Here is a 15,615-nt window from a genome sequence, read left to right as displayed (position 1 = left end):
CATATGACAGTCCCGCCATCCTGGGAATTAACCTTGTGAACCTACGCTGCACTCCCTCAATAGCAAGAATGTCCTTCCTCAAATTTGGAGACCAAAACTGCATACAGTACTCCAGGTGTGGTCTCACCAGGGCCCTGTACAGCTGCAGAAGGACCTCTTTGCTCTTATACTCAATTCCCCTTGTTACGAAGGCCAGCATGCCATTAGCTTTCTTCACTGCTTGCTGGACTTGCATACTTGCTTTCAGTGACTGATGTACAAGAACACCTAGATCTCGTTGTGCTTCCCCTTTTCCTAACTTTTAGGTAATTTTAGGTACATTTAGGTAATAATCTGCCTTCCTGTTCTTACCATCAAGTTTTAATATTAGATAAACCGCATGGCTAAATACAGTCAGAGCTCACTTTAATGTCTGTGCCATTTATGTCTTTCTCTGTATGACCATATATTTTTAAAAATGAGACTTCAAGGATATCTGTTAAAGATTCTTAATAATTCAGCTCAAATTCTTCATCAACTCTAACAATAAAACTGCAGGAACTGAAACACTTGTCACTGTTATCTAGTGAGCTGCACCCAGACACTTGCTATTTAGTGAAAGGTATTTTCACATATGTCCCTTTTACCTAACATGTTACTAAGAGCATGGACTTCTGCCTAATCACAATGGGTGTCATCAAGAGTCATTTCAGAGTGTACTATTTCAATTTCAACTTTTGTGTCTTGGAATGCAATCCCCTTCTTTCAATGCCAAAATGAGAAAATGTTCAGCCACTTTCTGACTGCAAATTAAAGTACAGAAACAGCATTTGAAAAAAAAAGAAAAAAGATCTAGTGTTTTCCCGGCATATATGACAAATAAACTCTTCTCAGGCTTCCAGTCAGGCACAGGTATCAATTTTAACCAATGTTTCGATGACAAACTCTGCCATCTTCATCAAGGATGTTACCTGGGCATGTCAAGTCCAGGGGTATTTGTACCCCCCAAGTCCACCCCTCCTGATTGGTTAGTCCTCATCCAATCAGGTTTCTGCTGTCCCACCTTGTTTACAATCGACTTCCAGTTCTTACTTAGGGTGAGGCCTTAGTCTTTGTTCAAATTCTTTTCCTCTAGCTTTATTTCAATGGCTTCCTTCACCAGGTGGTCCCAAAAGCCATTGGTGTGGTACAGTAGTCTTGTGCCGGTCAATCCTATGGCTATGGTCTTGACTAGACGTGCCCAGTCATTATCTTTGATGCAGATGGCAGGGTTTGTCATCAAAACTTTGGTTAAAATCAATACCTGTACCAAGCTGGAGAAGAGTTTATTCATAATATTTTTAAACATTTTCTCAAATGAATTATTGAGACCCAAGTAAGAACAATAGCAGAAAAGTATGAAACTTCACACTTTGGGCCATTATTACAAACTTCATTTGGTGCTGATGATATATTTTTGAGAAAATTTAGTAAGTGATTAAAACAAACATCTTCTTTCATTAAGTTACTTTAAAATAACTCATACATACCCTTCTGTTTTACATTGAAGAATTAATATCACCAACTTTCAAAGTTTCATCAAGTACCTCAACCTTGAGTTGGGTTTCTATTGCAATGATCACATTTATCTTTTCTAATATGATACAGCAAAAATTTTGCACCACTCTTCATGCCATGACTCCCTGTGTCTTAGCATTAATAAAATTACAGGAAATTTGAACTATGCTCATAATTGGGTATTATGGAACTACAATTTGCATTCTATCTGTCTGCTAAGTAAGTCCAAGCAAATATTATATGTTCTCTCAAGACATGATTTGTACCAGGCATCAGCCAAACAGTTTCTGACATTAACACTTGAAAATCTTTCACAGCCATCGAAACTTTAACTATGCCACTGTTTACATGGCAGACTGAATGATCAATGTGAATGAAAGGCATTGTCATTTGTTGACCTTGCCCACATACTTTCTATGGATCCCACTCTAAAGCTTGCACTCATTATACAGTCATTTGGCAAAAGTAATTCTATAGGGGATTTAGGGCTTGGAAGAGGGAGAATAAGTCTTGAAATTGCTCTGAAAAAATGTTACTGAGCAACGAAATCTAAATCAAAGTATTTGATTAGATGTAATGTCATCCACATGAAGCGACATAAAGGATAGATCAAGAAAAAGATAATTAAAGAATACTTTTAAAAAGCCACAACAGCAATTAAAATGTGAAGAAATGACAGTCCACACCTGCAAGACTTAATTGTCAGTGCTAAAGCGATCCTATGGTAGTGATTAAGATTACGACACTGCTAAAATTAATGTGCTAAAGTGAACAAGTCCCACTTTTTCTAGTGAGTATAATGTACATCGAAAATGCCATTACATCGACATCCCATATTTGAATGCCAAGTACCTTGGTGAAGTAATGTCATTGCAAAACCTCTGGTGGAGCAGGGATCTCAATAAATAACTGTTTGATTTCCACATTTAACTGTACATAACATAGCCACTTGCAGTAGCTATCATTGTGCGTAACTTCAAGGGTAGTAATCTCTGATTGCTACCTGTGCTACGCGCCTATGAGTAAGTATAGGATGATTTAGCAGGTGAATGTGTGGCTGAGGAATTGATGCTGGGACAGGCATTCAGATTTGAGGATCATTGGCATTTTCCCTGGGGAAGTATAACCTGTACAAAAAGGACAGGTGAAACTTGAACATGAGGGGGACCAAAATCCTTGCAAGCAGATTTGCTAGAGCTGTTGGGGATGGTTTGAACTTATTTGGCAGGGTATGGTAACCAGAGTGACAGGTCAGAGGATGGGGCAGCTGGTGTACAGGTAGACACAGATGTATAGAGAGACTATGAGGAAGGATAGGCAGTTCATATAGCAAAATTACAATCAGTGGTATGGGTTGCAATGTGTCTAGTTTTATGCAAGAAGTTCTGGGACCAGATAGGATATCCCCCAGGTTACTACGGGAAGCAAGGGAAGAGATTGCTGCGCCTTTGGCGATGATCTTTACATGCTCACTGGCCACAGAAGTAGTACCAGATGATTGGAATGTGACAAATGGTTTTCCTTTGATCAAGAAGGGGAGTAGGAATAACCCTGGGAGTTACAGACTAGTGAGTCTTACTTCAGTGGCGAGCAAATTATTGGATAAGATCCTTAGAGACAGGATGAGGGGTAATCAAGCCTCAGAAACCTGATTGAATTCTTTGAGGATGTAACAAAGCACATTGATGTATGTAGAGCAGTGGATGTGGTGTATATGGATTTTAGCAAGGCATGTTATAAGGTTCCCCATGGCAGGCTCATTCAGAAAATCAGGAGGCATGAATCCAGGGAAACCTGGCAGTGTGGATACAGAATTGGCTTTCCCATAGAAGGTAGAGGGTGGCAGTAGATGGAGTGCATTCTGCCTGTTGGTTGGTGACCAGTGATGTTCCACAACAATCTGTTCTGGGACTTAGCTCTTAGTGATTTTTATAAATGACCTGGATGAGGAAGTGGAGGGATGGGTTAACAAGTTTGCAGATGACACAAAGGTTGGTGGGCTTGTGGATAGTGTGGAGGATTGTTGTAGGTTGCAATAGGACATTGAAAGGATGCAGAGCTGGACTAAGACGTGGCAGATGGAGTTCAACCCAGAAAAGTGTGAAGTAATTCACCTTGGAAGGGCAAATGTCAAGGCAGAATACAGGGTTAATGACAGGATTCTCGGCAGTGTGGAGGAACAAAGGGATCTTAGGGTCCATGTTCATAGATCCCTCAAAGTTGGTGCGCAAGTTCATGAGGTTGTTAAGAAGGCATATGGTGTGTTGGCTTTTTTTAGGTGGTGGATTGACTTCAAGATCCATGAGCTTATGTTGCAACTTTTTAAACCCTGGTTAGATTCAGTTTGGTTGCCTCGTTATAGGAGAGATATGGAATCCTCAGAGGGGCTGCAGAGGAGATTTACCAGGATGCTGCCCAGACTAGAGAGCATGTCTTGACAGTGAGCTAGGGCTTTTCTCTTTGGAGCAAAAGAGGATAATAGGCACCTTGATAAAGAGATATTTAAGGTGATAAAAGGCATAGATCAAGTAGATAGCCAAAGACATTTCCCAATGGCGGAAATGGCTAATACAAGAGACATGATTTTAAGGTGATTGGAGGAGAGTATAGGAGAATGTCAGAGGTAAGTTGTTCTTTAACAGAGTGGTGGGTGCACAGAACACACTGCCAGTGGTTGAGGTAGAGATAGATACATTAGGGGTGTTTAAGTAACTCTGAGATAGGCACATGGATTGTAGAAAAATGGTGGGCTAAGTAGAAGTGAAAGGTTAGATTGATCTTAGAGTAGATTAAAAGGTCAGCACAACATTATAGGCCGAAGGGCTGTACTGCACTGTAATGTTCTATATTCTATGTACTGTCATTTGCTTCTCTCCACCCCTCACTCTTTTTTAGAGCTTGAAACATGTTGGATTTCTAACTTTTCTTTTTCCTCATGAAAGATTGTTACCTGAAATATTAACTATTTCCCTCTTCACAGATGTTTTCTTACCTGCAGTGGCTCTTCAGCATTCTACATTTGTAAAGCAATTATATACTATTAAACCTTGTCTGCAGATAATCCAAAGGATCAGCTTTATAATTATAACACAAAAGCTGCCTTTTCAGTCTTTATGATTCAGCGATAGAAAACACTTTGTATACCTGGCAATTGCTCTGATGAAATCAAGACTTGCAGTGCATTTATATTTTGGTCCATCCAGCTGATCATCATGGCCAACAAGGGTTAATAGTTGAAGGGCCACCAGGGTTGTGATCTGAAAAGGAAAGGAAAAATACCAATTATTTTACGTCATTCCACAACATGAAATTGAAATAGACTAGAAAAGAAACAAATGCTTACATTGTGCAATGGAAATATTCAGAACAACAATTATTACTGCTATCGAATTAGTATTCCCAATTGACTGAATAATTCTTGTAGCAATCTGAAAAACTACATACGATAAACAGCCAGAAGCAAGTTACATCTTATACAGTATATTGTAAACAGACCAACAGTGATGCCCCAAGTTCCAAAATTGCATTCATTCCTCTATTGTTGGCCCTCTGCTTTTCAGTTGCTTTGATCCTCTGGTTTGTTACAATTCATCACTACCTCATTGACCAAGTTTTCATACAGCTTGTTTTTTTCTAAAAATGTATCAAAATTAATTCATTTCCCATAATAAGAAATCAAATAAAATACCTTACATAGCATGGAGCCATTTTGAGAAGAAAATTTTTTTAAAAACTTGCCTTCAACATGACAGTATGTACAGTCAGTACCGTACTGACATGTGAATGTGGATTATGTGGTCATGCTACTAAAGTGGAACATAAACCATTAACATTCTAATTCAGTAGTGAGACTGCTGCGCAGTGAGCCAAAGCTGATATCCATGCAGTCAGTGTATATGTTACAAACCAACCCCCCAGCAATGCAACAGCCAATTTTGCTTTATTTTCTTCAATTATATTCCATTTGTAAATGAAAGAAATACTGTAACCATCAAAAGGTCACCAAAGATGCCAGGAATAAAATATCTTCTTATGACTATCTATGAAATGTAGAGCAGCCATTTAAATAAAATTTTACAGTTTTCAGACCATTACTCGCAAAAAAATGCTTCACTTACATTTCATTACACTACTTGTTCAACTCAGTTCAGATTCATTAACACATGTACAGTGGAAACATGGGAAGGATGGGGGTGAGGAAAGAATTAATCTGTGGTTATGGTTATTTGATCATAAATGAGAACCAAACCATGCATATCTTAAATTGGACAAGTACAGTTCGAGATGGATCATCTGCTAGGCAGGAAAAGCATTGGCAATGATCCAAACATGAATACATACACACTGCTACAAAACCCCTACTGCAATCAAAACTACATTAATTTCTGGTAATGCAAGTTGCTACAGAGCTTGATTTAAATTCTCTCATATTAAGTATTAACTTTTTCAAATGTAAGAAGTTTAGAACTGTGGATTAATAAATATAATACATCAGAATTAGGTTTGTTATCACTGACATTTGTTAACTTAGCAGCAGCAGTTCAATGCTATACATAATATGGAAAGAAAAAATAAGTTTATTACAGTAAGAACATATGTATATTAAATAGATTAAAAATAGCGCAAAAACAGAAGTAGTAGTTTTTAAAAAGTGAGGTTGTGTTCATGGGTTCAATGTCCATTTAGGAATCATATGAGAAAGGGGAAGAAGCTGTTCCTGAATGGCTGAGTGTGTACCTTCAGGCTTCCGTACCTCCTTCTCAACAGTAACAATGAGAAGAAGGAATACCCTGAGTGATGGGGGTACCCAATAATGGACGTCGCCTTTCTTAGACACCGCTCTTTAAAGTTGTCTTGGATACTACAAAGGCTAGTATATAAGCTGGAGCTAATTTTACAACTTTCCATAGCTTCTTTCGGTCCTGTGCGGTGGCCCACACCCCCATACGAGACAGAAAAACAACCTGTTAGAATGCTCTCCACAGTACATCTATAGAAGTTTTTGAGTGTTTTAGGAGACAAACTAAATTTCTTCAGACTCCTAATGAAATATATCCGCGGTATTGCCTTCTTTATAGTTGCATTAATATGTTTGGTCCAGGTTAGATCTTCAGAGCTCTTGACACCCAGGAACTTTAAATTGCTCACTCTCTCCACTTCTGATCCCTCTATGAGGATTAGATCATGTTCCCTCGTCTTACCCTTCCTGAGGTCCACAGTCACCTGTTTCATCTAACTGACATTGAGTGCAAGGTTGTTGCTGAGACATCACTCCACTAGTTGGCATATCTCACTCCTGTACGCCCTCTCATCTCCATCTGAGATTGTACTAAAAAAAAAACGGTTGCATCATCAACAAATTTATAGATGGTATTTGAGCTATATCTAGCCACACAGTATAGAAGGTATAGAGAGTAGAGCAGTGGGCTAAGCACATACTCTCGAGGTGCACCAGCGTTGATCATCAGCGAGGAGGAGATCTGCACAGATTGTGGTCTTCCACTTAGCATCTCGAGGATCCAATTGCAAAGGGAGATACAGAGCCCCAGGTTCAGTAATTTACTAATCAGGATTGTGGGAATGACGGTGTTAAACGTTGAACTGTAATCAATGAATAGCATCCTGACATAGGTGTTTGCATTTCCCAGGTGATCTAAGGCCGTATGAAGAACCATTGAGACTATGTCTGCCGTAGACCTATTGTGGCGATAGGCAAATTGCAGTGGGTCCAGGTCCTCACCGGGGAAGGAGCTCATTCTAGTCATGACCAACCTCTTAAAGCATTCCATCACCATAGATGTGAGTGCTACTGGGCGATGGTCATTAAGGCATCTCTTTTTTTTTTCTTTTTTAAATCTTTTTATTGAATAAGTATACAAGGGGTGAACCATAAAGGCACTAATACACTGTTAGAAATTACAGGAGATATTAATACAGAAGAAAAAATTGATACAAACAGTGCAATTTAAACAAAAAATAATATGGTAAGATAATAGTATACTAATTTTTATATATATATATATCAATAGAGAAAAGGAAAAAACCCCGAAAAAAACCCAAAAAAAAAACCATCGTGAAACTAAGCTAAAAGCAAAACAAAGCAATGGGCTAACTTGGAAACAGGTAGAGTCAAAGAACTTAAAATCACGTCCTCAAACCCGACCTCCATTAAAAACAGTTTAAAAAAAAAGCAAGAAGGGAATATAAATATGGAACAAAAGAGAAAAAAAAATTACATTAAATGAAAATATTGAATAAAAGATCTCCAGGTCTGTTCAAATTTAAGTGAGGAATCATAAAGATTACTTCTAATTTTCTCCAAATTTAAGCGTAATATGGTCTGAGAAAACCAAAGAAAGGTAGTTGGCGCATTAGGCTCGTTCCAATGTTGTAAGATACATCTTTTCGCCATTAACGTAAGGAAATGCAATCAATCTACGGGCTGAAGGGGAGAGATTACTGGAAATTTTAGGTAATCCAAAGATAGCAGTAATAGGATGAGGAGAGATATCTATATTCAATACCTTTGAGATAATATTAAAAATGTCTCTCCAAAAAGTTTCCAGAGTAGGACAAGACCAAAACATATGAGTTAAAGAGGCTATCTGCCCCAGACATCTATCACGAAAAGGATTAATATGAGAATAAAAACGAGCTAATTTATCTTTGGACATATGTGCTCTATGAACAACTTTAAACTGAATTAGGGAATGTTTAGCACAGATAGAGGAAGTATTGACTAATTGTAAAATCTGCCCCCAGTCATCCACGGAAATAATAGAACCCAATTCTTGTTCCCAATCTGACCTAATCTTATCAAATGGAGCTTTCCTGAGTTTCATAATAATATTATAAATAATAGCCATTGCACCCTTCTGACATGGATTAAGGTTAATTATAGTATCTAAAATATTTGTAGGAGGGAGCATTGGAAAGGAAGAAAGTATAGTACTTAGGAAATTTCTAACTTGAAGATATCTAAAAAAATGTATTCTTGGTAAATTATATTTATTAGATAATTGTTCAAAAGACATAAAGGAACCATCTAAAAATAAATCCAAAAACCGTGAAATACCCTTAGTCTTCCAAATTTGAAACGCACGATCCGTGAAAGAGGGAGGAAAAAATATGTTACCTAAAATAGGGATCGCTAGCCCAAATTGGTTGAGATCAAAAAATTTTCTGAATTGATACCAAATACGCAAGGTATATTTAACTATCGGGTTAAAGACCAGTTTGAGGCGTTTCAAATCAAAAGGAAGAGAGGAACCTAAAATAGAGCCAAGTGCATAGCCCTGAGCAGATTGTAATTCCAATACTACCCATTTAGGAATGGATAGTGTATCTTGGTCAAGTAACCAAAATTTCATATGTCGAATATTGATTGCCCAATAATAGAATCTAAAGTTAGGTAAAGCTAGACCTCCATCTCTCTTGGCTTTCTGTAAATGTATTTTACCCAATCTTGGGTTTTTATTTTGCCAAATAAATGAAGAAATTTTAGAGTCAACTTTATCAAAAAAAGATTTTGGAACAAAAATCAGTAATGCCTGAAATATATATAAAAATTTTGGCAGAATAAACATCTTAACTGCATTAATACGACCAATCCAAGTTAAATATAATGGAAACCATTTAGATGAAAGTTGAGTAATATGATCAGTTAAGGGTAAAAAATTAGTCTTAAATAAATCTTTGCATTTACAAGTAATTTTAATCCCAAGATATGAGAAATAATTATTAATCAATTTAAACGGAAAGTTATGATACAATGGAAGTTGCTTATTAATCGGAAAAAGTTCACTCTTACTAAGATTTAATTTATAACCCGAAAAAAGACTAAATTGCGCTAATAAATCTAAAGCAGCAGGGATGGATTTTTGAGGATTAGAAATATATAAAAGTAAGTCATCAGCATAGAGTGATACTTTATGGGGCTTTAAACCACGAGTTATCCCAATAATATTTGGAGATTCTCGAATGGCAATTGCAAGAGGTTCTAATGCAATATCAAATAATAAAGGACTAAGAGGATAACCTTGTCGAGTACCTCGAAAAAGAGGGAAAAAAGGTGAGCTTAAAGAGTTAGTACGGACCGAGGCCATAGGAGAATGATATAACAGTTTGATCCAGGATATAAATTTCGAGCTAAAATTAAACATTTCAAGCACCTTAAATAAGTAAGGCCATTCTACTCTATCAAAGGTTTTTTCAGCATCTAAAGAGATAACGCACTCAGGAACATTTTGTGAGGGGGTATAAACAATATTTAACAGTGTGCGAATGTTATAGAAAGAGTAACGACCTTTAATAAAACCCGTTTGGTCTTCCGAAATAATAAAAGGGAGTACTTTTTCTAATCTGTTTGCTAATAATTTAGAAAAAATTTTAGAATCAACATTTAATAAAGATATTGGTCTATAAGATGCACATTGAGCAGGATCTTTATCCTTTAATATTAGAGAGATTGACGCTCTATAAAAGGATTCAGGAAGTTTACCAAGTTTTAGTGAAGCCTCCAAAACCCTACAGAACCAAGGGATTAATGAAGGTGCAAAAAACTTATAAAATTCCACAGTAAACCCATCAGGGCCAGGAGCTTTCCCCAGGTTCATAGAGGAAACAACATTCTTAATCTCATCAGTAGTAATGGGAGTATCAAGCATAGAAGACATATCCTGTGAAATCTCAGGGAAATCTAAGTTATCTAAAAAGTCATTCATATATTTAGAGTCTCGTAAAGACTCAGATTGATATAAGGAAGAATAAAAATCAAAGAAGGTTTGATTGATCTCCGCATGATCAAATATCAGTCGATCATTTTGGTTATAAATCTGATTAATTTGAGATTTAGTATAATTAGACTTCAATTGGTTAGCCAACAGTTTACCAACTTTGTCACTGTGTACATAAAATTCACTTCTTGTTTTCTTTAATTGGTTTACAATCGAGGACAAAAGTAATAAACTGTGTTCCATTTGAAGTTCAGTTCTTTGTTTATACAACTCCTCAGAGGGAGCTGTAACATATTTCTTATCAATTTCCTTAATCTTGTCCACAATTATTAACTCCTCCTGCTTCAACTTCTTCCTCAAAGCAGCAGAATACGAGATAATCTGACCACGAATGTAAGCTTTAAAAGTATCCCAAAGAATGTTCACAGAAATATCCTCTGTGTAGTTGATTGTAAAAAAGAGATCAATCTGTTCATTCATAAAGTTAACAAAATCCGAGTCCTGAAGCAGCAACGAGTTAAAACACCATTATCTATTATTTTGTGTATTAACCTGAATTTTAATAGAAAGCTTGAGTGGAGCATGGTCCGAAATGGTTATAGAATCATAATCACATTTAATCACTGAAGAGATAACCGAGAGTCAATAAAAAAATAATCAATTCTTGAATAGGAATGGTGAACATGTGAAAAAAAAGAAAAATCTTTTTCCTGAGGATGCAAAAAACGCCAAATGTCCGTCGACCCAGAATCAGAGAGGAATGAGTTAATCAAAGTTGCAGATTTATTGGGTAAGGTCCGTAGAGGAGCCAAACGGTCCAAAACTGGAGATAAGCAAGTATTAAGATCTCCGCCCCAGATCAATGAAAACTCATTCAAATTCGGGAACCGATTAAATAATGATTTACAAAATTCCGGACAGTCCATATTGGGAGCATAAACATTAACCAAAACTACCTTTTTATTGAATAGTAGACCACTAACCAGTAGAAATCTACCATTCGGATCAGAGATAATATCATGTTGTACAAAAGTAACAGAGGAGTCTATAAAAATAGAGATGCCTCGAATCTTAGCGTTAGAATTCGAATGAAACTGTTGTTCCTTCCAGAATTTAAAGAAACGAAGTCTGTCCCCCCTCCGCACATGGGTCTCTTGTAAAAATAGAACATGTGCTTTAAGTCTCCGGAATACTTTAAAAACTTTTTTCCTTTTATTAGGATGATTAAGACCATTAGTATTCCAGGAGACAAAATTAATAATAGAATCCATAAACCCTAAAGTCAACCCGCTAAAAAGAGGATTGACGATAGGTTCGACCCACGAACCGGGAAAGGGAACAGAACAAACCAGAGGTAACGGGAAGGAGAACGCAACCAATGCTTCAGTAATGTAAATAGCTCAAGAAGAAAAAAACTAAAACGTGAAGCCCCTCCCACCACCCCCCACCCCATGACCCCAAGGCTAAATCTAAAGCAGACCTGCCAGAAAGAAGCAAGCACTAAAACTACCCCCATGACTTCCGATAGACGCTCCCTAAAAAAAGTGTAAATATAAAAAAGATCAACTAATTATAAAACAGTAAAAAAAAAGCAGATCAGTTAAGACAAACACGATATAAAACAGAGAAAAAACCAGAATATATAAAGAAAACCGTAACAAACCACAGACGCTATGATAACCAAAACAAAAGGAACGAAATTATTAATGTAAACTAGTTAGAAAAACCTACAGAAAAGAGTACAATTAAAGACTACGAAATTTAAGGCCTCAAAGGAAATACACGAAATGATGCTGAGGGAATAACCACCCAGAATCCCCAGGGAAAAAGAAAGGGATGACGCAGTTAGAAAGAAAGTTTGGCAACCATATTAATTAATCAAAAATAAACTTTTCTGCCCATATAAAGCAACGAAAAATTAAACCCGACAGATTCACAACCTCCGATCAAACTGAGATAATTAAAAATTACGATTAAGATGTTGAAGGTGAAAATTGATCCAGATAACTCTGGGCATCCGATGGAGATTCAAAAAAACGAAAAGCTCCGTCAGGCGTGCGGATCCTTAAACGCGCAGGGTAGAGCAGCGCTGGTTTTAAATCCATCTTGTAGAGTTCCGACATCACAGATCTGTAACGAACCCGTTGATCCCGAATCTGTTTGCTGAAGTCCTCCACGAATCGGAACTGAAGATCCAAAAAATCAATGTAACCTTTAGATCGAACAAATCGAAGCGGTTTCTCCTTGTCTTGAAAGTAATGAAAGCGTAAAATGACATGTCGAGGTTTATCTGACTTAGACGAATATGATGGAACTCTGTGAGCCCGATCCAATAACGGTGGTTGGTCAGGAAATACGGTAGGGAATGCATCTTTTAAAAGTTGAGAAAAGAACTTAATAGGGTTGTCAGATTCAACAGCTTCACAAACACCAATAATTCAAATATTCTGCCATCGCATTCTCGATTCTAAGTCAGAGTTTTTAAAAGTCAGAAAGTCCAGTTTTTTCTTCATTGTAGTAATTGTTTCTTCAATTTTCTCCATCTTGAGTTCATTTTGTTGCGTGGATTTTTGAAGATTAGATATAGTCGACTGATGTTCCGTGATAGATGTTTGCATTTTATCGATTGAATCGGCAATTTTCTGGAAATTAATTGAAATTTCCGCACGAATCAGCTCCGTTATAGAGGTTGAAATTTCCCTTTGAATTAGATCCGAAATAGCTATCAGAGTCAACGGTGGTTCAGTCAGAGGGAGATCGGTACCTTTCGGTCTAACTGGAGGTTTGCCGTCTTTCCCATTTTTTCCGTTCTTGGACATAGCGGACCTTAAAAACATCCGAATATCAAAAGGCCCAATTTATTTCAGATTATTGTAAAAGTCGATGTCTTAATGGTTAATTAAATACAGCTGATCATAGGAAAAAAAACTCAGAGGTAATGGAGCGAGTCGAGAGCACGACTTCACTCCATGAGCTCTACTGGAAGTCTCAAGGCATCTCATACCACTCTCCTTAAGCACTGGTATAATTGTTGACTCTTTGAAGCAGGTGAGAACTTCTGACCATAGCAGTGAGAGTTTCAAAAAGTCCTGGAACACTCCCGCCAGTTGGATGGCACAAGTTTTCAGAGCCTTACCAGGTACTCCATCAGGGCCTGTTGCCTTACATTTTACATTAAATTCAAAGAGTGATAATAAATGTTGTTGGATAAATGAATCAGGAGCAAGAGAGGAGGCAACTCACAGGTACGTGTGTGAGATTTTAAAAAGGAGTATTTACGAGCTTTCGTCATGTTCTGGCAGCCTAATCAAATAGCGATTCCTTAATAAGGACAAATAAAAATAAGATAGGGATAAGTAGGGCAGCCATTGTTTGGATGATTCTGTGTTAGAGTGGAGAGGCTTTGGCTCATCAGGCTTCAGCAAGCACAGGCTTCGGTGAGGTAAGTATCTGGTAAGTTTCTTCTTCTTCATTCTTCACCTTTTAGTACATAGTTAGAGCAGTGACGATGGCTCCAGGGGCTGTATTGTGCTCATTGTGTGAGATATGGAATTCTGGGATCCCCCATAACTACTTCTGCACCAGGTGCACCAAGCTGTAGCTCCTCAGGAATCATGTTAAGGAACTGAACGTTCGGCTCATACAGGAAATTAAGGAGGTGATAGATAGGAGCTACAGGAAGATAGTCACCCCTAAGTTGCAGGAGGCAGGTATCTGGGAGAGGGAAAAGAAATGGACTGACAGTGCAGAGTACCCCAGTGGCCATTCCCCTCTATAAGTATACTACTTTGGATACTGTTGGGAGCAAGTGGAATCTACCAAGGGGAGCAAGGAGAAGCTGCAGCGACCAGGTCTCCGGCACTGATCGTAGTGTTGTGGCTCCAAAGGGAAGGTGGGTAGGGGAGGACTGCAGTAGTGATGGGGGCCCAATAGTTAGAAGAGTAGACACAAGATTCAGTGGACACAATAGAGACACACAGATGGTATGTTGCCTCCCAAGTGTCAGGGTCAGGGATGTTTCGGATCGGGTCCATGGTATTCCCAAAGGGGGAGGGTGAGCAGCCAGAAGGCTTGACACATATTGGCACCACTGACATTGGTATAGGTAGAAAAAGAAACAGTTGTGGCAGGGCTTGAACGCTATCACTTCATATAAAGTTAAATCAGGTGACACAGGTCACAACAGGGCTTCGCTTCCAGATGAGCTCAATGCCTTCTATGCTCATTTTAACCATCTAAATATGGAGGAACCATCACAAACTACCACAGCCCCAATGATCCTATGATTTTGGTCTCTGAAGCCAAGGCATGAGCAGCCTTCAGGAGGGTAAACCCTCGAAAGCATCCAACCCAGACAAGGTATCTGGCCAAGTACTACAGACTATGCTGGTCAACTGGCTGGAGTGTTCACTAAGATCTTTAACTTCTTGCTTCAGAAGGCTGAGGTCCCAACCTGCTTCAGGCAGGCTTCAATTAATTTGATGACCAAGAAGAATATTGTGACCTGCCTCAATGACTATCGTCCAACAGCACTTACATCCACAGTGGTGAAGTGCTTTGAGAGGCTGATGATAAAACTTATTGACTCCTGCCTGAGAAGCAACTTAGAACCACTCCAATTTGCCTACTGGAGCAACAGGTCCAAAGCAGATGTTATGCCTTTGGCTCTTCACTCAACCCTACATCAGAATGCTGTTTATCGACTACAGCTCAGTATTCAAAAACATCATCCTCTCAATACTGTAATCAAGAAGCTCCTAGACCTTGGCCTCAATACCGCCTCATTTGCAGAAACCAGTCAGTTCAGATTGACAATAACATCTCCTCCATGATCTCCATAAGCACAGGTGCACCACAAGTGTATGTGCATAGCCCCCTGCTCTACCTGCTTTGCACTTAAGACTGTGTGGCTAAGCACAGTAACAATGCCATACTCAAATTTGCTGATGACACCACTGTCGTAGGCTGAATCAAAGGTGGCAATTGATCAGCATATAGGCGGGAGATTGAAAGTCTGTCTGAGTGGTGCCATAACAACAACTTCTTACTCAATGTTAGCAAGACTAAGGAGCTGATTATTCACTTCTTAAGGAGGAAACCAGAGGTCCATGACTAAGTCCTCATCAGAGGATCAGAGAAGAGGGTCAGCAACTTTAAATTCCTCTGTGTTATTATTTTGGAGGACCTGTCCTGGGCCCAGCACGTCAGTGCAATTATGAAGAAAGCACAGCAGCAACTTTACTTCCTTAGGAGTTTGCAATGATTCAGAATGACATCTAAAGCTTCAACAAACATCTATAGATGTGTAGTGGACCACGTACTGAATGGCTGCACCACAGCATGG

The 15,615-nt window shown here is 38.3% G+C and overlaps 1 protein-coding gene across 2 annotated transcripts in view; it reads right to left on the bottom strand.

Annotated features, from left to right (window-relative positions):
• The window catches only part of orc5 (origin recognition complex, subunit 5), a 92,920-nt gene that overhangs the window by 1,457 nt on the left and 75,848 nt on the right, over nt 1-15,615 (bottom strand). Inside the window, exon 14 of one of the 2 annotated variants that reach the window (XM_072241861.1) lies at nt 4,681-4,793. In XM_072241861.1, the coding sequence (XP_072097962.1) occupies nt 4,681-4,793 (113 nt within the window). Of the gene's footprint in view, nt 1-4,680; nt 4,794-15,615 lie in introns of those variants that run through there. The other variant, XR_011882990.1, reaches the window with a different exon arrangement.

Source organism: Mobula birostris, chromosome 23 (assembly GCF_030028105.1).
Source record: "Mobula birostris isolate sMobBir1 chromosome 23, sMobBir1.hap1, whole genome shotgun sequence".
Classification (NCBI taxonomy): Eukaryota; Metazoa; Chordata; class Chondrichthyes; order Myliobatiformes; family Myliobatidae; genus Mobula; species Mobula birostris.
The sequence above is the reverse complement of the archived record's forward strand: the minus strand, read 5'-3'. Positions and strand labels throughout refer to the sequence as shown.